General features: G+C 42.3%; 1 protein-coding gene across 50 annotated transcripts in view; it reads right to left on the bottom strand.

The window, feature by feature from the left end:
- Positions 1–1,769: 1,769 nt before the first annotated feature.
- MICAL3 (microtubule associated monooxygenase, calponin and LIM domain containing 3) overlaps positions 1,770–21,921 on the bottom strand; it is a 166,115-nt gene continuing 145,963 nt past the window's right edge. For 40 of the 50 annotated variants that reach the window (XM_015864896.3, XM_085520566.1, XM_085520391.1 and 37 more), the window contains 4 exons: positions 10,168–10,233; positions 7,789–7,888; positions 6,845–6,918; positions 1,770–6,760 (listed from right to left, as the gene is read on the bottom strand). In XM_015864896.3, the coding sequence (XP_015720382.2) occupies positions 6,576–6,760; positions 6,845–6,918; positions 7,789–7,888; positions 10,168–10,233 (425 nt within the window). In that variant the 3' untranslated portion in view covers positions 1,770–6,575. Of the gene's footprint in view, positions 6,761–6,844; positions 6,919–7,788; positions 7,889–10,167; positions 10,234–18,340; positions 18,392–21,921 lie in introns of all 50 variants that reach the window. The other 10 variants (XM_085520419.1, XM_085520440.1, XM_085520461.1 and 7 more) reach the window with 3 other exon arrangements.

The raw sequence follows: 21,921 nt of genomic DNA, 5'->3' as shown, positions 1-21,921 counted from the left end.
ACATGATCCTTGAGGTCCCTTCCAACCCGGGTCATTCTGTGATTCTGTGATGGGGCATCCACAGCCTCCTTGGGCAACCTGTTCCACTTCCAGCCAAATCCCAACATAGTTCTGTCCGTGCTCTTCTTGGAGCCCACAGAGTGTTTGCAGTTTGACTACATCAGCTGCCAGCGCCCTTTCCTTAGCCAGCAGAACCCCAGGGGCTGGAAGGGGCCCGACTCCCTGCCCCCACGCTGGCCTCACTCTGAGTGAGGCAGGCAGCCTGAAGGGAATGAAAGGCTGAGTGTGGCAGGGTCGGAAGTTCCCGGGGGTACTTTGGTCAGCATTGGAAACTGAAAGCAACAGCTGTGCCACGCCAGACTCTGATGAGAGGATTTGCTTTGTTAGGGGGCCTTTTCTGGTGTTATTTCCCTACCACACCTGGCTAATCTGCACAGGAAGCATGACTGGCCTCCAGGGTCAGTGTAGCTTTTTGCTGAGGAAAGCAATACAGGATGCTCTCTCTGTGGGACTGACTGTTCCATTCCTAGTTTATAAAGCGGGAGAATCTGTGGATATCTAATTGAGATCAGACATCTTTCGTGAGTGCTTGGTGGGCACAGACTGAGAGGAGTCCCCTGAGCCAGCAAGACTGCAGTGTAATTAAAAAGGCAGATGAAGTGTCGCAAGGCTGACTTCCTTAAATATGATGGGGAGCCTCCTGTGTCCACAGGTCCAGTTGTCACTTGCCATATAGCCACTTTTGGCACCAGGACTGTCAATAATTATTGCTTTCTGATACCAGGGTGATCCTTTTCAGTTAGCTGCAGCCTGCCACCCAGCCAAAGAGGAAAGCCCGAGGCCCAGCATCCCTTTCTGTGACCGCAGTAGGTCTGCTTCAAAACAACCACTTAACAAACACCAGTTTTTCCTTTGTTTTGATGGTGGTTGGGCAGGCGGGCAAGTAAGATTCATCGTTATGGTTTTCCCCGGCCGGGATTTCCCTCCACATCCTGTGTGTTCTCTGCAACTCGAACAAATGGCACACGTGAGTCTTACGATTTGCTTCCATACTTAATGTCAGCAGTGCTGCTGACTGGATGCGATTCCTCGGGGCTTCAAGTTCCTGGAGTTTGCAGGAGACAATACCCAGCACTTGAGCTGAACATCTGTTCTTTTCCAATAGGAGATTTTCACATGAGGCATTTTCTTGACACATAAGCTGGTGAAGTTTAATATCTGAATCCTTCCAGCCTGCTGACAGGAACCTGCTCTGGAGGTGCAGGTAATATATCTTAGCTAATGTTCCTAAGCTGCCACCCTGCAGATGAAACAGAGGGGTGCAGCAGTAGAGGCTTAAAACAATGTGTAAAGTCAATGTAGAGGTGCTGATGTCAGTCCTTGTTGTATTAAGCCCAGCTATGCCAAGGTTCGTGCAAGTACTACATACACAAAGGAAGTAAACTACAACTACAGAAACCAAATCCTAGTTCCTACAGTCGCCTTCACCCCTTTGTAATGCTTATGATCATTTCTTTTCACAAAAGAAGCAATGTACAATTGGAGAAAGGTGTGTTACATATTGGGGCTGTATCGAGATCCATTTTGATTTTATGTCAGACAACTCAGATGGGCTCAAAGTGTTCCAACATGAACAAAACAAACCCAAAATGCAGCGCTTGGAACACCTGGACTTAGATCTCAAGATCGCCTTCCTCCAGCTCCTGGCTTCCTCACCAGCTGTGGGAGTGGACGCATGGGAAACAAACCATAACTCCACGAACAAAAAGAAAAAATAATTAATGACTTTATTTTTTTTTTCCTTTTTTTTTTTTTTTTCTTTTAGTTCAGTTGGCCGTCTGAGGTGCTAAAATCTCAACACCAACGAAGCAAGTGTGCATAAAAACAGATGATCAAACAACCAAACAGAAAAGAGTCTGGAACAGTTTGGGCTTAGTTTGTTTTTTGTTTTTAACAAGTAGGGTAGATACGCTTTTCTGTCAACACTCCATACATGCCAACCATAAAAGCCTTGAACAATCTGAATATCAGAGTTCACTCTCATTCAAAAGGGAAGATGCCAAGGCAAAAAAGCCCTTCACCTGGAACAGACTTCACACACACGCACACATGCACGCACAGATACAGAGCATATTTAAATTACTGCAACGCCATCACAACTTGGCATCCTCCACACCTACTTTCAATGACATCCTCATCTGCCCGCTACCCTGTCCATAGCAGTACTGCGAGCGATCCAAAAGTGGAGGCTTTTGGAAAGCTTCTAATCTCTTTTACTTCGCAACAGTCAAGAGCAAGCAATCTCTCTCTGCCAACTATGTACAGGCTGGTTACTAGTTTGCTTTAGAGTTCTCTTTATTGCAGACAGTGATGATTTAAATTCCCAGGCAGCCGTGTTGTGGCTTTTCAGTTTGCACTCAGGAGATTCTATGATGTGACACCTTTCTCGTCTGCTGGCGCTTGGTGTAAACATTTAATTGAAAACTCATTTGAAAAGAACGTTAACCAAACAAGGTGTAGCTGTGAACGTTTTAGGAACAGTTGCTATGAAAATAGAAATGCTGGCTGCTCTAGATCATGCAGTCTAGACCACTTGTAATAATACTTCATAATGTTCAGGATTAGGATGTATAAAACTATGAAAAACCACCAGAGTGCACACAAATGTGGTGACCAGCTCTACGCAAGCACCGTGTTCTAACAGAGGCCTAGGCATTGCACAAACTCAGGTTCTTGACCGCAGGGGTAACCCATGGATCCACCGGTGTCTTTACATACAAACAAATATTTACACAAAATGCAGAGACAGGGAGTAGCACGGACTTCTAAAACTTTGTCGTTTGCTTGAAGATATGTTAAGTGACGCAGTTTGTATCATGCCCTAGCGAGACCATGGGGTTGTGGTTAGCTGGGAAAAAAACCCAAGGAGAGTGTTGGAGCTGAAAGATGCTCTTGTCATCTCCCCACATGTAGTTCTCTGAAGCTCAGGATTTTACAGCCGTTTGTGAGCTTACATGAAAAGATGGTAAAAGGAACAGAACGTTTAAAAAAAAAAAAAAAAAAAGTAGTATTTGTACTGTGAAAACAGCAGATTGGGTGTTTTGGCAGTCTTCGCTCCCCCATCCCTACTTGCTTCCTGGGTGTTTCCAGGAGGTGATATCATCTCCTCCTTTCCCCTTAGGAGACTGAAGTGCTTGCCTCATCCTCAGTGTGCCCATTTGGAAACCAACGTGAGTTAGGTTCTGAGCTCTGTGCTCCTCCCGTGGCATGGAAGAAGGAGCCAGCCCCTGGGGACTGTCACACAGGGGTGTACAGGCAGATGCCTAATACCTAATTCTAAGAAGCTGAGGGCCTTTTCACTTCCCTCATGTGCATGATGGACACACATCATTGAATACAAGTGGCTGAGTCATGTGCTGCTTCCCACCTGGATAGCACAAGGAGCTAGAACGTCCTACTTGGATTCTGATACAAATAAGGGATCTTGTGGTCACAAGAGCCTTCTTTAAAAATACAAAGTTTGAATTAAAAATATTCAGACAGTAAAAAAACCCAGTATCTGGTATGCAAGTCATATTCTTAAAGTGCAACTGAACAGCAAATACAAGTTGTGCCTTTTAAAACCATTTGATATAAAAAGGCTTTTTAAGATTTCCTTCCACGTACTTTCAGTTACTTTGTGTGTGATGTAAGGTCTCCACTTTCATTCTAAGTGCTGCAGGACTTCAGCACAACTCAAAGAGTTCAGTTTTAGGATATGCATTTTTCCCCTGCAGGAGGGCATTCCACCCTCAAGTGATATGACTCAGGCAGTGAAAAACTCTGGCCCATGTCCCCCAGCATGAAAAGGGATGGGTATTAACCTGGTATGTCTTCTTTATACAGCTCACATTCAGTGATCTTTTCTGAAAAGTTAAATATGGTCCATATACACTACGAAAGGGACAGAGGCCAATTCTCTGCGCTGGACAGTTTACTGTAAACTACTGAGGTTCCCTCTTTCTTCTCTCCTCTGCAGGTTCCACTGGCCCCTCATGCAGACTACGTCACCTACTTTCACTACCAGTTTGGCTCCTACAGTCGGCCTCTGCACTGGCAAATAGGGAACACTCTGCTAACTGAATCCTGTTAGCAGGCCAACAGTTCTCAAGAATTTTGTCTGGCGAGGCTGGTATAAGGGTACGACTTTCCAACATGCATAGTTACTAAGCAGCACTGAAGCTGCCTACCTGCTTTGTTACATAGCCAGTTTGTGTTTCATTTGTAATGCCTTATCTGACAGTGGGAAGGAGGGGAAATGGGGAAAATCCCGAGGTGTAAAAAACAAGTTTCCATAGTTAGTGATCAGCCCCGCTCACACACCCTGGAGACCATCCTACCCATTCTTCCTCAGCATGAGATATGTTCATCCATCAGAGGTGACCTCAGCCTGTAGACTGCTGGCCTCTTTGGAGAAGGCAGAAAGTCAACAGCAAGAAACCATGTTAAGAACATTTATCCTGGGGCAGAGAATTAAAGGATGTTCAGGCCTGCTTGGGCATCCTGTACCAACAGTGTATGTTCAAGCTGAAAGAGCCACCATGCTGTATGAATACGCTTGGGAATGGAACACCTTTCCAGTGCTTCCTTAACATGGAAAGAAAATAGGCAACAACTCAAGGGGAAAAACAAAAATGAATTAGAAACAACTTCTTAACACATCACGTTAAGGATGGGACACAGACCCAACACACAGCGCTATTTCAGCTCTGTGCAATAAGTTCAGGATGTAGCGTGCTCCTGAATCTGTCAAACAGTGGATGGTGCTGAATTGCTAAGTGCACGACCTGTGCATTACTTAACGTACAATTATAATGAGTACCCTCCTGGCTTAAAAGCAGCAGCTTCACCAGCTGAGCCAAAAGGAGCTTCTTCCAACAGATGCAGCAGGAAATGTGTTATTTTTGTTTCCATGAAAGTCCCTCTCGCTGTATCTCAGGAGTATGAAGGTCCCCTCCTTCAGTGAGAAAGGGACACGTGGGATATTTCTGCCTTACATTTTTGGCTTTCTTGTTATATAAAAAATTAAATTTAAATAAATTATAGGTTTATTAGTCCAACAGAGGGGTTCTGGGATGCAGAATAAAAGTATGCTAGGAACGCAAAATAGATTCTTACAGCTCCACAAGTGTGCAGGATTTTATCATAAAGGAAATCTTGCTAGGGCAGGATGCATCCATGGGGTCCGTAAAGACTGCCCTTGCTCTGAAAGAGGGACCAATCCGCAGTAGTGTCTTCCTCTAATAGAGTTAAAACACTCCCCCATCCCTCCTCGAATATGTGTAACATTAAAATCATTATAAGAACACTAATAAATAGCCACAGGTAACAACGTCCAGTAATTTAGAAGTGGAAGTTGTAGGATGCAGCAGGCACACACACCTATCACTCATCCATTATTTTTTTTTTTCCCTAAAAGATACAAAAATGAATATTCTTTCAAGTATTAAAAAAATAAGTTAATCAACATAAAAGGGTCAAAGTGACTGAGGGCCCAGGCAGGTCTTAAGCTTCGTTTCCAATGTGCAAAAACAAAATAGAGAGGAAAAAATAAAAACACTGAAAAGTCTTAATGGTGTTTTGAGTCACTTAAGGGCTTCTCCCTTTTAGGAGCTGAACAGCCAGGGAATGCTGCTTGGTAACACTCCTGTCCCAGTGCACACTCAACACTGTCCCACGGTCAGTTTTTCCAGTGTCAAAACAGTCGCAATAAAAACAGAACGAAGAAGCCCATCAGCCTCTGAGCTGTGGCCAAGAAGATGAAGGCCAGCAGCAGCTGTCTCTCCAGTGTGTAGCAAAGCAGAAGGGCATCTTCCGTCTCTCTTCTTCTCCCCTTCTTCCCCTCCAGTAAAGACTTAGGAGACTGTAATAGGGAGTGAGTCTTCTGATGCCCAAATCTCTTTAAAAGCCGTGAGGCAGAGAGTTCCATCACGCATAACTAGTAGTATCTTCTCTGTCTTGTATTTCTTCATATCCATGCATAACGACCAACTGCAGTTTCTTTGGTGGGGAGGAAGACTAAAGCAAAGAAGGTGCTGCTCTGGGCTTCTGGAGCTCTCCTGGATAGCTGACTCCACCAAGCAGGTTGCTACAGGCTGCTGTGGATTTCCAGAGAGGGTTGTTTCTTCCCCTCCCTTTTATAAGAACTGCTGTAGTAAAAATGGGAAAGGAATGGACTGCTATAAATCCAGATTAGTTAAGGGTACTTCTTCCCTTAACCTCCTTCCCCACACATGGATTATTCCTCTCCCAGCTACCAAACAAAAAAAAAAAATACAGTCAACTGTACTGAACCTCAAGGAGACTCCACAGACTCGACTCATTATCTTCAACATGGCTTGCAGACATGTAAAACTTAAGCTTCTGGAACCAACACACTTATCAAAAGGCTTCTGAGTGCTTCAAACTGAATCACTGCATGCTGTCAGACCCTTTGGAGATTTCCCCTTCAACGTTTTCCTATCCATGTAATTCTGGCGAACTCAGGGTAGGCCAACTGGAGAAAAAACAAACCAGCAGAGGTAAACGTGTCGAGCTCAGGACCAGTTCAAGCTAAATCCTTTGGAGAGCATCACTGCCTCCAGGTCCTTGTCTTCCTCCTTTTCTCGAAGCCGTTGCTCCTCAAGGAGAGCCACGAGAGAATCTCTCTGCTCTACTACTTCTAGCATCTCATTCAGGATCCTCTTCTCCTCTGAGAGCTCCTCGTCTGTCTTTAGATGATCTACAGAGATATCAAAAACTGTCAGCACACGCAAGACAAGAAATATGCACATACAAACTATGAGGTAATCTTTATTGCTCTCACCTTCCACTGCCATCCTCTCCCGGAGTTCCTGTTGTAATCGACTCTGCCTGTCTTCCAGTTCTAGCTCCCGAGCGCTGGAAGGGAAACACACCAGGAGTCCAAGTTCTGGGTGTATTCAAACGCTCTGTACAATTGCTCCATAACCATTCTCAATTTCTTCCCCCCTATATCTGCTATGCATTTTATCAATCTATTTTAGAACAACTTTAAAGGTACCTAATGTACAGAAATAGATTTTTAAAGATCAAATCTAAAACATGTGAAACACTGGGAACAAGTAAAGCTGCAATCGCTGTAAAACCATACAACGTTATCTGCTATTTGCCACTCTAAAGAGAAATTACTTAACATCTAAGGTCATGCCAGGTCATTGCCATTTCAATTCCAATGCAGACGACATCTAGGGGCTTTTCTGACTCAGGCACCAAAAAAGACACCAAACTTCCACACTGCTCAGGCCAGCTGCCAAAGTCAGAAATGAATTCCAGTGAATTTGCACCACAGGGACTAAGAAAGCTCCCAGCTTTATTAAAGGAGAAGATCTGTTACGTGAGCCCAAATGAGAAGCACTGGAGTCCCACAACAAGGTGAGAAAAGGGGCCATATGACAAAGGTAACAGAATTAAGCAGTTTGGCTACACTTAGAAGCCATTCGTTTCTTCTTCGTCACTCAGTAACATGTGAACAGTACGTGTTTTATCCAAGAACAGCTTGGAAAGGGCTCAGAACTGAACAAGGATCCTTACTGCACACGTGCAAACAGTTAGAAATTTAATTCCTTATTATTTCTTCTTGCACTCTTTTGAAAGCTTGATCCCTGTCTCAGCCAAGAATCAAACTAGAAGACTGATGACCTTCAAGCATCATAGGGAAGACGGTACTGACAAATCTTCCACTGCTATTTATAAAGTAATCCCTCTTTTAAAGTTTGCACATTGACTTACAAGATCATCAGTTCGGACTCGTAGCGAACCAAGGCATTCTTCTCCTGCACCAGCTTGAACCACTCTTGCATCAGCTTGGGATCATCCTTCTTTCCCATGCCTGCAAAAAAGAAACTTGTTAAGACTGAGGCAAAACACCACACAACCCTTACAAGCCCAAATGGCAAAAACAACAATGGGGCAAAATGTGCAAAGAAAGCCGAGCAAGATGCTGCCAGAGCACTCCCAAGCCGGGTCCATTCAGTTTGCCTAGAGCGCACAAAAGAGTGGAAGTCATCTCCAAAAGGACTCTCTTGTCTTTGGAGTCTGATTTGTATTAGTATTTTTTGCTTTCTTATTTTCTTGTGATTGCTTGCTTCTTCCTCACATTTACTGCAGAAAGCCCACACTTCTGTACGTCACTTTTCCTTTCATTAGAAGAGCTTTATAGTTCCTCATCCCAGCTACTTTAGTGTGCACTCATCAGAAATAGAATTGCCACTCTACATCTTATTTTCTTCAACTGTATGTCCGCAATCTTATATTTTACTGATAGAAAGTAACATCTTTTTCAATAGCTAAACGAGTGGTTTTGACTGCTCCTCCTGGCCACATGCATCTATCCTCCTTGACGATCCCCTGTGCACAGTAAGCACAGAAACTACTTCTACTGTATTGCACATCAGCACCAGAAAGAGAAAACCCCCCGACACATTTGCTAACGTGAAAGTGGAAGCACAAAATATCTTGGGCCATGGTATTTCTTGGTTGGTATTTGTTTTTAAACCAACTCATGAATTTATGCAGTGGAACACTGATCAATCTCACATCTGTCAGAAGTTACCTAGAATAAACTGCAGAATTCTGTTCCCAAAGACTTTTGTTGATTTTTACCAAACACAAGGGCTTACCAGGAAAGCTCCTCCTGACAGTCCCTTGTTCTGGGCCACTGAATGCACACTGAATTATCTGCAGATGAGTGCCTTGACTCTTACCCAGCACCAACAAGAACCCTGGCAACTCACCTACTTGCACAGAAATGGAAGCCAGGGTAAGGCCTCAAATTGAGCCCTAGAGCATTTCCTGAGCACTACACCATATTCTGCCATGTTTGCTAGGCATTCTGAAGTAACTAACAGCCCTGTCTAAGTTTGTTATTAAGGGCACGTGCTATCTACACCAAGAGCAAAACCTATTAATCAGTCATTTTGATCCCAAAAATAATCATGCAGCAAAGCTTGCTGTTTGAACTCTGGGAAACACTACACAAATATCACATTAATTACTACTGACAGTCAGATCTGTGACCTGCCTTCACCCTTCTGGTCTCAGAGAACGGCTGCACTGGAGTAAAGTAAAGGCAGGCCTACAATTCCTTTGAACTGCAGCTTAGTCTGAGAACATCTGCCTTTGAAAAATTGACAGAGCAGACCCTTGGGAAGTACCAGACCCAGCTGTACAACCCTAAGAGCATCCAGCTCTCTGGGCTTTAGACCAGTGTGTTGCTCATTTCCAAGCATTCCTTTCTAAGCATCTCTGCACAATATGCCCATATGGCAGCAGGAGAGGGAGACAGTACATGCAGATGTCCAGTGCAGTGGCGCATGAAAGCACTGGGAAGTCTCCCTGTCCCTTCCAATGCCAGGATGTACAGAAAACAAATGCCTCTAAGAAAAAGCCAAAAACACAGCACTACTGACCTATGGAACATATTAAGTATTTTTAAACAGCCAATGAGCAGAGGAAGAATGGTAGGATTGGAGAGAGGGCACTGACAACTGATATGAGGGAGCACCATGGAAAGCAAAGTAAGTGGTTAGCAAAATTACACCATGAACACACAGACAGCCCCCTTCCCCCATGCCTTGGCAATGGAAACTCTATGGCAAACTCCATTTGGGACAGTTAAAGAACTCACTCAGCAAGACGGATGAGGAAAAACTGGTCTAACTTTAGGTTTGTTTACTTTTAAAGTTCTCAGATGTTTTGCCAACCAGTCCTTTAAAAAGACACAGTATTCCTTTAATCCATGTATATTAATTAAAAGGCAATTTAAGGAAGTGAATTTTCTTCCCTTACCCCACCTTCCAAACATCTTTCAGGAGGAATGGAGAAATCGAAGCCGCCAAATGCAAACAGAAACTTTTGAGTGTGATGTTACTGCTCCCACCACCGCTCCAACACGCCCATCATAGCACAGCTGGGACTAGCCAAAGGGATACTGTACCTTTAGTAACTTGCCATAGGCCCACATAGCTGGTTACCAGGTTGCTACTGAGAAGGCTGGTTTGGGGAAACAGCAATAAAAGGCTGGGGACCCTGTGGTCACTAGCTGACTAGTGCTGCTATGACAACCCAGCTGCGGTCAAGGAGAACAGGGAGCGTGTGAGGTTACGTTACCTTCGTGGGCACAGCAAGGGCAGAAGGAGAGAGGTCTACGACGTGGTGTCCCGCCATTGGGCTCAACTTCAATAGGACCAAACGAGGAAGAGGAAGAGGCAGGAGAGGAAAAGGAAGTTGGAAGTGGAACGGAAGAGAGGAAAGGGGTGAAATAAAAGACAAGCAAAGGACAAAAAGCGTAAGAGTGAGAAAGAAAAGAAACACAAGAAGAAAAGAAAAAAATACAAGAAATGGAGAAGCAGAAACAAGGGAACAGTCTACAGATGAATAATGTCTCTAGCAAGCACAGATAACAGATAAGAGGTAGGCTGAATATCAGTGAACGCTTACTGAGCTGTACAATTCCTAGACAGGAGGTTATTGCTGACTTTTTCCTAACATAAACCTCCAATCTTGTGGTCTTCAACTGAAAAGTTTGTGAACAAGATGTCAGGACGAGCAGAGATAAATATTTAACTCCTGCTGATACATCTCAAATTTCAAGCAGGTTTACAAAAAGTCTCTCCTTCATGCATAAGACAAGCCAACCCACCTCACAGCTTTAACAGTACCACGGTCTTATCACCGTGGCAGCATCCACTGATGGAAAAAGTATCCTTTTAAATGGAAAAAAATTCCTTCAGGTAGGGAACATCACGGGGAGAATCTGATTCATGTGGAACCCATCTGCCAGGATCGGCCATGTCAAGCATGGTGAGTACATGTACTCAGGTTGGGTGCTTAGACAAGAATCAGCTTTTACGTGGATAAAAAAATGATTCATGTCAGTGTCTGTGGGGGGAATGATCAACTAAGGGCACTGCAAAGATAAGACGGTGAATTTAAAGCTGTCCCTTGACATTCTCATTTCACAAAGCTTACAAGTCCTGTTAACATCAGTGACTTACTGAATATTTTCCATCATCTCAGTCACCTAAGGAAGGACAAACATTTCTCATCTCTACAATGGTTCAGCTGCTTTAACACTTAGAATCTGCTCTTCAGCTGTACTTAACGTTGCAGAGATAAATAGTAGAAAGTAACTAGTACCACTTCAATAGTTAGAGGACAACACATGCACTAAGGAGGTGATGAGCCTGAAATATCAAAGCCAGTAAACTAAAACACTTGCTACTCTAAATGAAGAACCTCATTTATAAATGGGAGGCATTCCTGTTTAGGAAAAGGACCAGAACAATAATATGATAAGAGTAACTCATAACGTGGAGAAGCCAGCAGTTTGGTACATGTGGTTTAGAGACAGCTTTACATAACTCTTGGCTAGCAGCAATCTGGGAGGGCTTTAGAAGGGACCATCACAGAACTAGACCAGCACATGGAGGACGCACTGGAGTGAGAGGGAGAGCACATCGGCTTCAAAGCCTGTGTCTGAGCAGTAAGGCTTTCTCAGACAGGAAGAAACCTCTGCACTGGGGGCAGGAAGGGGCAACATCAGGACAGGTTCCACAGTTGGCCACATGACAGTTACAGATAAAGCACCGTACCAACATAAGTTGACAGTACCAGAACCTTAATTCTAATTACTCGGTCTTCCAGCTTCTTCACTTAAAATGAAAAATGCTAGGGCTGCTTTTCCCATGATAGCCATTTCACAGATTTAGGTTACAAAAGCAAAAACAAGTCCCCGAAGCACTGATACATACAGGCTATCCTCTGTGAAGAAGCTTTCATATAAAGTAGAGCACGTAGTATGTTATGCCCACTACATTTTGTTTCACATCCTACCTTATTCAACATAAATATTTCACCATATAAGCCCTTACACTCTAATTGATAGTCTACCAGTTCTTTTTGGGCATCAGGAAATGGATATTTAACTATATGGAAGAATCCACTTCAGTTTCTCAGGGTTTGAGTTTTCATTCAGAATTCCAGGAGGTGGGGTGATATTGCTGACTCAAACACGTTTGCATTTCTGAATTTCAAACTATGGAGTTACGGATTTGGTGAGGAAATCTGAATTTGCCATTTGTGATCTGAAAATAAATAGCTGATATTGAAAATGCCATTCATCTCATTGCAACAATGGCCACAAACTATTAACTTTTGTTATCAGTGAGCAAAGTGTCACATCCCAGGAAAAGATACCAACTTTGGTCTCCAGTAAAAAGCCACAGGTCTTACACAGCAGAGGACAATAGTGCAGACACCTCCCTTCACGCCTTCTTCTTTGGCTTCAGTTGTCCTGTTTTTGAGCAGAAATATAATCCTCTCCACTCCTGTCTAGGAATAATGTGTCTTTGAATCAAGTGACAAAGTCTACATTATCTATACTCCTGCTACTGGATATATTAATATTGCTCTTCATTAACGTAATGAATACAACCTGCACTATTAAGATATTTTCCAATCATTCCAGTTGCAAATTACAGTTGCATTAATGAATACTGGTTACACGATTGGTACAGTTGCTCTGGAAACAACTTCCATCAATCCATGATGAGTAACAAGCCACGATGATTAACAAGCCTTTGAAGTGTTCCCTACTTCCTGGAGGTCCTGAACAGCAAGGGCAGAGTGAAGTGCAGCTTGAAACTTACCTCACTGTGTCCTTTTATCTAAACAAACTCCTGAGAAGAGCTCGAGCACCTCACTGGGTACTACAAAAAGACTGCACTGTCTGACCTGCCTTGCCTTTCTCACTCATCTGATTATACTCAGTAAATCCTTGTATGTTTTTTTATTGCCTCCAAAGCCATCAGTAAACTTACAGCAGACATCACAGCCTTCTCATTACTGTTTAGTGAAATCACCAGCTCATGAACTCATTAAATTAAAAGCGTGATCATTACTACAAGGCAGTTTTCCTGGTCAGAGAGTTATGGACAGATGGAAAAACACTCTTCTTTTCGAGCAAATTAAAAAACAACAACAAAAATGATGATTCTGTTAACATGTCCCCTACCACCAAAAAAAAATGCAGCCAAGGTCAGGCAGCACAGGCCTTTATCTACAGCACTATTAGCTATGTGCTGCCCTGCTGATGCCTTCTGTTCCAGGCCTAGTCCTCTGTGCAACCTTCAAAGCAGAGGTCAGCAGCCCATAACTCAAGTAACAAAGATGGCAAGCAGAGGAATTCAGAAGGGTGCACAGGAAGACAGCCACATCCCATCAATGATTTGACTGGAATTATCTCGCCTCTGCAAACAGCGCTCCCCAGATCTTTCTGAGTTAACACAGCCATGACAAGAAAGACGTTGCTTGCCATAGCACACTTGAGAGACTGAAGACTTTGCTGAGTCACAGAATCACCAAGGTTGGAAAAGACCACCAAGATCATCCAGTCCAACCATGAAGTGGTGGAAATCAGGAGCTAATCCAAGAATAAATGCCAGAGCTCCTAAGCCTCTCCAAAACAAGGAAGAGAAATTTTATAGCAACTATGAAGATACCCCTTCCTTTCCACTCTATCTTGTTCTTTCCTGCACAAGCTACACTGGACTCTTCTCATTTTATTTTCCTGTTGTTTAAACGTCAACACGTACGAATGGCTTCCCCAGTTCTGCTGTAGGTACATAATCAATCAGGAAGAGGAAAGCATAGCAGAAAGTTTAGGGTTGCAGATACCATTACCATCAAACTTACGGCTCCCATTCTTTGTTTGCAGAAACCCTATAATAGGAGAGATGGATTGCTGAGCCACTGCACATCACAGTTACATCAGCAGATGTTCTGCAGACCAAATGGGATCACGTCCTTTGCAAAATTTGCATCCAGGAGGCTATCTGTGAACTAACCAGGGCAGTTCAGAAATCAGCAACACTGAGTAGGAAATCCAGCTCTGAGGCTAACTTTCATTCTCATGCATGGCAATGCTAGCATCTGGCCTTATAAGCCAAGATCACACTTTACAAAGTCTTACTCTACTAACAGCTTCCATGTGCCGCTTAACAGCAGATGAAGAACTCTAATTTTATCTCAGTACTTACAACACAGTGCTCAATACAGATCACACACAATTGTAGGCAGTATAAAATTGAGGGAAAGGATTCTGACAACTACCTGGTAGGTACATTGTTCAAGATGTCTGACAGCAGTTTATTAAACTGTGTTGATATGAATGTGCTCTGAAATACAATCATCCTAAGAAACCAGGGCAAAACTCACAGACTGCTGCACTGCCGTGCAATCTGAATGCTGTCTTTAACCAGCAGAAGAGAGTGGGTAAAAGAAATTGAGGTGGGCAGGCTAAAGAAACCTGGAAAAGCAGTGGCTGGAGCTGAATGTGCAAATGACTGCATAGAAATCTTCTGCATCCCACTAGACCTGAAGGCACTTCAAAATGCAATCACAACTTGCACAAGGCCCATGCTCGCCCTGTCTTTGTTTCTGTGTGCACCTGTGAGTGGTACGCAGAAAGAAGCAGGTAAATGATAACTGTTTGCTTACAGTACCTAGCAAGTACTCTCATTACACCTAGCAAGTTCTGCTTATCAGATGCTCTTTCCTGCAAAGAAAACACGTCACAGATTTGCTTCAGTGTCAGAAGCATCGGCAGACTGAAAAAGTAATGTTATCTTACAACTTCAATCTTCTTGTGGGAGAGCTGTGTTTGCCAACAACAGGAATTAGGACTGTTCCCACTTTTGTACATCAGACTCTGGCCCTGCAGAATTAGATCTGCAGGTCTTTAAAGAACGTAGTCAGCCCAGTATTTTAAATAAGCTAATAAAAAGTGAATTCTTGGACACTGTACTTCAAACAAAGTATGATGAGTTCTTAAAAACACAATTTCTCTTTTTTCCTGTTTACCTGATGTCCAGCAGAACCTTGTCAAGAAAGAATAAATGTCTGAAATCAGCACCGTCAAAAATACCAGCCTTCTTCCTGACTCCAGCCAAGAGGAAAGAACAAATGGAGTGTGGGACTGCGCCCCCAGTGACTCCCTGCTGGGTGCAAGGAAAATGAAGTCGTCCATTTGAAAACAGAGGGAATAACAAAGTTGTCTTCCAGAGTCAGAATAGGAGCTAAACTGAAACGAGGAACTGGTGGGAAAGGAAGATCTGAGGCTGAGACTAATTGGGCAAGGAGACTAAGAATGCTAACTGCTAAAGGAGAAGAGGCAGAGAGGAAAGGGGAAAATAGGCAAGGGGTGGAAGAAGACAGATCTGAGAAGATATGAGCTAGGGCTGTCCAGAGAAAGAATAATGGTAGAAAAGGGAGAAGAACCCAAAAATTTTGTGAGAAAGCCATTGGCAGGGATTGAATCTAGTAGTCTGAGTCAGCGGGAACACAAGGGGTAGAAGACCAGGTGGGGAAGAACAGGAGGTTTGAAGGGTAAATATTAGGATTTCTTTGTCAAAAAGATAGGGATTAAAATTAAATGCCTGAAAACAGGAAACAAACTGAGAATGAAAATGGAAGTGGTGTAAGGAGGTTTGGATGGACAAAGATGGGCTTAGGACAAAGATCCTCTGGAAAGTAAGTAAAATGGATGAAGTGTGTATCCACCAGAGTACTGTATCCTTCCAGTGCCTGGCTCAGAATCCATGTTTTCAAGTCTCACCATTCCACAGCTGCCAGCAAACACCAGTGAGATCCACTGACCATGTCCCATTTCCTCTCCATGAGGATCTACAGAGATGACGTCCTAGTGTTGCTATCAGTTACTCCATAAGGGTAAGACGCAGAGTTTGCTGCAGCGAACCTAAAGGTTATAAATCTGTTGATAAATCAACATAACACACAATCTTAATTTCAGTTGATTTAGCCACTTTTGTAACATCCTTTTAACATAGTTGCATATACAGTACACACAGGAAAAACTACTCAGAATTGAAATGTGGCCATCTGAAGCATGAAATGAAACACGTGCTTTAGAGCAACGGTACATGGTATTTTAGAACAGGAAGAGTGGATTATGACATCTGAGTAGAGCAACATGGGTAGCCAGGATAGCAAGCTGCAATCCTGTACACCGGGACTTGACCAGGAGGTCAAGAGTTACCACACCTTGCAGAAGATGTTGTTGTGTAGCCTGTAACTACCAAATGAAACCCAACCCTCACTACTATAAAGAAAATCCAGATAAAAGTAATGTCCTTATCACTTGAGAATAATTACCAACTTTTAGATAACTTTGCAAAGTACTTCTGAAACTTTGCTTATCGTTCTTCTGACAATATGACTCACAGCTATGCCGGTGCCTCAGAGACACAAATTACCCACTGAATAATTAAGCCACAATGCTTACAGAGCTCAGCAGTACCACACAGCCCCAGGGGCTTCAACATCACTCCACCCAGATGCAGCAGCCTGCACAGACACATTACTTTGAGAGCTGAGCTCTAAATCAGCCACTGAATAGTGACAAGTAGCAGCATAGCAATGTATCCCCTCTGGCAAAAGTGTTCTGGCAGCCCTTAGAGCAAATCAAAAGCAAATTAAAGAGGTAACAAAACTAAATTATAAAGCCACATACTCAGCAGGCTCTATCTGCTCATTGCATTTAAAGGGATACTGCCCAATATTTGGTTTTTTTTTAAGCTTCTTTAGGAAAAGGTATTTCTGAGATGAGCAGAATGATGTTTTTAAGTGTTATCAGTCTTTTTTCTTTTTAATATCAACATTGTCTCTAACTGCTTGGAGTCCAAATGACTAAAGTCACCATCTAAATAAAAGCAGCTCGTAATAGAAGCCCATAAAAAAAGCAAAAATAATATGAAAAGCAAATTCAGTTTTTTATTATTTGAGACTTTCTGCAACACAGTAATTTTTAAGTGACAGTGTCCCTTTAAGTAAAGATTATTTTGCTTTTCTTAAAGCCACCATCAGTGATTTTGATGGGACTGCTGTCTCTAATGAGGCATTGGGAGGAGGAGGAGGAGGATGGGGAGGAGGGAAAGGTCTAGAGGAAATAGCATTAGATGGGGAAAGGGATCTGTTAGGAATAATTCAGCATCAACCCTTTTACAGCTCCCATTTCATGTTCACGTGGGTCTGGGCACACCTGATTTCACCTGAAATTCATTGAAAACAATGAAACAAGAGGGAAGACCTGCAGGGATCTGATTTGTGTCAGGCCTGGAGCATGTGGACCCTCCATCCTGCTGAGCTGGATGCAGTGCAGCCCCTCAACAAAAGCACAGGTTGATCAAGCAACTTCATATTCTGACAGCAAACAAAATGAGAGACTCTCTGATGGCAAAGCAACCTAGCAGGGTTTGCTTTCTCTTGGATCCACTGACAGATTTGTTCACTTTGTGAGAACAGATTTACACTATTAACTAAATGAGTCAAGGGAATTTTAATTTTCAAGAGGGACAAACATTAAACAAAAAGCATTTAAAAAGCAGAAATTATCTGCCTAACTACAGGATTCAGGAAGTAGCATTAATTAAGGAAATAGAGAACCACAGTGCAGACTGATAGCCACATTATCAATGTAAGGTAAGGAAAAACAGAGCTAAAAGTAACATTAATTGAAGAAAAGAATCACAGTGCGGAGTGTCAATCACATTATAATCATCAAGCAAGGAAAATAAGAGCTAAACTCTCCTATGTTTGTCACTTAAATGAGATATCAAGTTACACAGCAAAATTTGAAGCTGTGTTTGATGCAGACGGAGGTGAATGGAAACAGACTGCACCAAAACTGACTGCAATTCTACTTGTAGATTCTCAGCCCTACAATAAGACAAACCAAGAAATAAGAAATCTGTCATCTACCACTGTTTCCAAAGTACCTCGAGGATGCATTTCTTGTGAGCTCATCAAAATACTCTCTGAAAAGAGCAAAAGAGCCTCAGAAGGAGAAGCAGGAGGCAAAGGCATAAATAATCCTTTAGAGCCTTGTAGCTCCTGGGAGTAGGTCAGATCTGCCATTCCCTTTGCGTTAATATATCTCCCTGAAGATAGGGATGGTAGAATTGGACTTTGCAAAGGAGAAACAAAAGTCAGAACAGCCACTTCTAGCAGTGAAGGTGGCTGGAGTGAAAAGTATATAAATTCCAAAATAATTATCAATATGGAAAATACAAGAGGGAGCTTTACACATGGTTTGTGGAGTATGCCAGGATTTTCCACTTCCTGAGCTGCAAAAGGGGTTCTGCCAGTCATGTGCAAGGACTGTTTCTTCTTGATTGTGAGCCAAGGATGGGAGAAGTAGGTGAAGGGAGGGGTGGGAAGGAGTGTCAGCAGGGTTAGTGTCAGCGGGAGGTTCAGCTATACATACCACCCAGATGCAAGTCGATGAGGTCACTGTAATAAGACTCTCCCCAATAGTCTATAACAAGGAATCGGTGAAGACAGAGTTATTGAGTCAGATACCCACCCTAGCCCCACACAACCAAAGCAATCTATGAGATAAAAAAGACATACAGACAGACAGAAACAAAAAAGACAGATCAACAAGAAACATGCATCTATGTACGTTTGCACATATATAAAATACATATAAAATTATGTCTGTTTATATGCATATATGTGCATGCGCACATATATGGATCACAAAAATACATTGGGAAGATGAGGAGAAAATTCCCAGCAGGCAGGCATGGATATCCATAGAGAACAATCAAGAAGTTTACACAGACACTTCACTCTCAGTCTGCACCAGCAGTTGACACTGATGTCTTTCCTGTTCCTGCTGAGAAAAGAAGAGCTATTCTTGTTGTTTTCATAACTGTTTAGGTCGGCTGCAAGAGGAATAAGGTATGAGGTGTAAGGATTGACTTCTTGGAGCTGAGTGTGTGGAGGATGTGCACGTACAGAACATGAGTGACAGGCACTGACTGCGTGCTGACACAAATGACAGAAGTGCAGCAAAAAAGGTTTCTGCTAATGCAGTACCTATGTGAGAGAAGTACATAAGAGGGTGTGTAACAGAGACAAGCCTGTCCACAGCTGCTAGAGTCAGGAACACCGTGAGTCTAGCACTGCACAGTTATTGGGGAAGAGACATGGGAGTACCGAGAGCACTGTTTCTCACTGCATGTGATTCACTTGATATCAAGAGGTTACTCTTAAATTTTTCAGAATCAATCTGTCAATACAAGACATCTTAAAAATGACTATCAATGTTTGTACTCAAGGAGAACAACGGAGAAGAAGAAAAAAGTTCAAGAGATTTCCAAGTTGACATATTTTTCAAGGTAATAATTGAAAAGTCATAATCATGTCCAGACAGGCGAATGCACTTGAATACAAAGCAATGTTATGTTAATAGTGAGCCCATTCCAGCTGTCTCCTGGGATGCTGCAGAAAAACAACGGGATAATTTTTGTCCTGAGATTATCTTACTTTACCTTGGCAGTGAAATACCACCATGCAAAAGAAAATACAAAACAAAAAGGGAAGAAAAAAAATACAGACAACAAAAGCTTGGCCCACCCTGTATATGACAAACTTGCCACCTTAAATAGAGCTTCCATTTCAGATCATTCATTCTTACAACAAAAGTGATTGCCAAAGGGTGAGATCTTCAAAGATATTAAGAGAGAACAACTAAGGCAACTGAGCGATCATATGGTGTGAGACTATTTTCTGAATCAGAAATGAAATGTTAGGTTGAGCGTTCACAGCTTTTGACAGAACAGGAGGCCGGCTGCACATCCCCTGAGGCTGAGGCAATTAAAAAAAGAAGAAAAGAAGTTACACAGAAAGGTGCAATTATTTTGTCTAATTTAAAGTTGACAGTGACCTGCAAGTATCACCAAACAGAACATTTTAGCCTGACAGCCATCAGATAAGGACTGTCACTTATGGAAAAAGTACTGAACTTTATTGCTGGGATCTAAACTGTAAACTCACAGGACACTGCTGTGAAAAAACACTGACTATTCTGATCGGTATAAACCACCTGCTAAGGCTAAAACAAAATGGACGGAAAATAAAAGCAAAATTATTCTAAGCACACAAATCCTTACCGAGACTATCTTTTTTGTTCTCACTAGTCTAACTTAAAGATCTGCTTCTATGAAGGTGGAAAAAGGTCCAGAGATCAGAGACATGGACAATTAAGTTAATGAAAGACCTCTACACAAAGTAAAATAGAAAGATGACTAAGAGGGAACATGCTGAAAGATGATAAGAGACTTTGGAAAGGATCTCAGACAGCCTTGTCTATCTCTTTCTACAAAAGAAAATGGACCATTACAAAATCATGTTTCTTATGTCAGGAGTTTCAAATATCTAGAACTAGGAAACTACTACTAACACTTCCAAAACTTCCTATTTAAATGTTCAGTCAGTGAGTGATTTGCTTTCTCCCTACAGGGTGGGAAGATGAATAACCCACTCATTACAGAGCCCAGTATAATCTTCAAGTTAACACTGGTGGCCCTCTAAGGGACAGCAATTACTTTGACCCTGTCTTGCAATCCTTCTCCTTTTATGAGGATGGAGTATGTGCATAGGAGGCATACTTTCCACCCTCCCCTTTCTCCCACTTGTACAAGCCTATTAAAAGGATTCTTTTTTTTCCCAGATGATGACAACATTGACCTTCCCGTTTTGTTTAGCTTTTGTTTACAGAGTTTCATTAGGGAAAAACCTATCAGAGATAAGGTATGACACCACAACTTCACACATCAGTACTGCTGAATGCAGTGGTCACTGTCAGGTCAATACCCAGGCAATGCAGTTGAGAAGAAAATTAATGGAGACAAAAATTGCAAACTTACGTGAAATGTAAGCAAGAGTGGTCAATGATGGAGTTTGTTTTTAATCTTCAGTTAAAAAAGGCTATGCTTTACATATACGTATGTATTACTATTTTTTCCCCATCAAAATGTGTTTCTTGTTAATCCCAGGATATAACTGGAGAATTGAAGCTTGTGAATTCTTTATGATGGAGTTAAGCCTCTGTAATCAAGAGTAAAGCGCACCTTACAGGCTTCCTGAACAAAAGAGGTTCATTTCACAAAGAGTGACCTACAATTCCATAATTTCACTAGGAAATCCACAAATACATAAGCTCATCCAAGACTGCTTCCATTTTGGGAGAGCTAAGTTATATATGAGCAAGTTATGCAAAGGTTTAAGTCTGCAGCCTTCCATGCAAAATACCAACTCTTACTCTTGGTCTGGACTATTTTTTTTAGCATTCTGAAGGATGTTCTCTCATCTGCTAAGATTTCCAGCTTGTGCTGACATGTCTTACATGAATGTCATTTAGCAGCTGACTATTCAAGACAGACTTCCAGATGTAGAAGAAAAAGAGGAAGTAGAGATAAGAAGAAGTGTTAGTAAGTGCAGTAACTGGCAGGCCAGCAAACAGAGTGGGACTACACAGAAATACACTGCATAAGGAAGGTGGCATCACCGCACAGAAAGAGGTTTTACACAAGGGTACTTCTTGAACCCACATATTAAAAACCCAGTCAGATCACAATACCACTCAAGTCATCAAGATCATTTTCCACACTTGTATAACGTATTTGCTGTGGTAACTATTCAGACCTGCTGCTTTACATGCCTTCATGGAGTAGCAAACACAACTGAACTTGGTGAAGTGATTGGCAAGGAGTCTGAACAGACTTTTCCTCTGATGAACCTTCACTGCTTTATCTTATACCATCTTCACGGACATAGTGGTCATTCTTAAGTGCAAGCAATAAGCCAAATCATTCTTCCCATCTGTTCCACTGTTATCATTATCATTACTGATCTCTAGACTTTGTAATCAGGTACATAATCCTGGGCATAATCCTGTCAGATACATGCACACTGCATTTGCCTGCTGGATATTTGACTCCATGCAATTAAAGGACTCTTTTTTTTTCCAGATCATTACACTTCTATCAGCATTACCTC

This window comes from Coturnix japonica, chromosome 1, assembly GCF_054131305.1.
Source record: "Coturnix japonica strain WE chromosome 1, WE-NBRP24, whole genome shotgun sequence".
NCBI classification, from domain to species: domain Eukaryota; kingdom Metazoa; phylum Chordata; class Aves; order Galliformes; family Phasianidae; genus Coturnix; species Coturnix japonica.
This window is presented reverse-complemented; position numbering and strand designations above follow the sequence as displayed.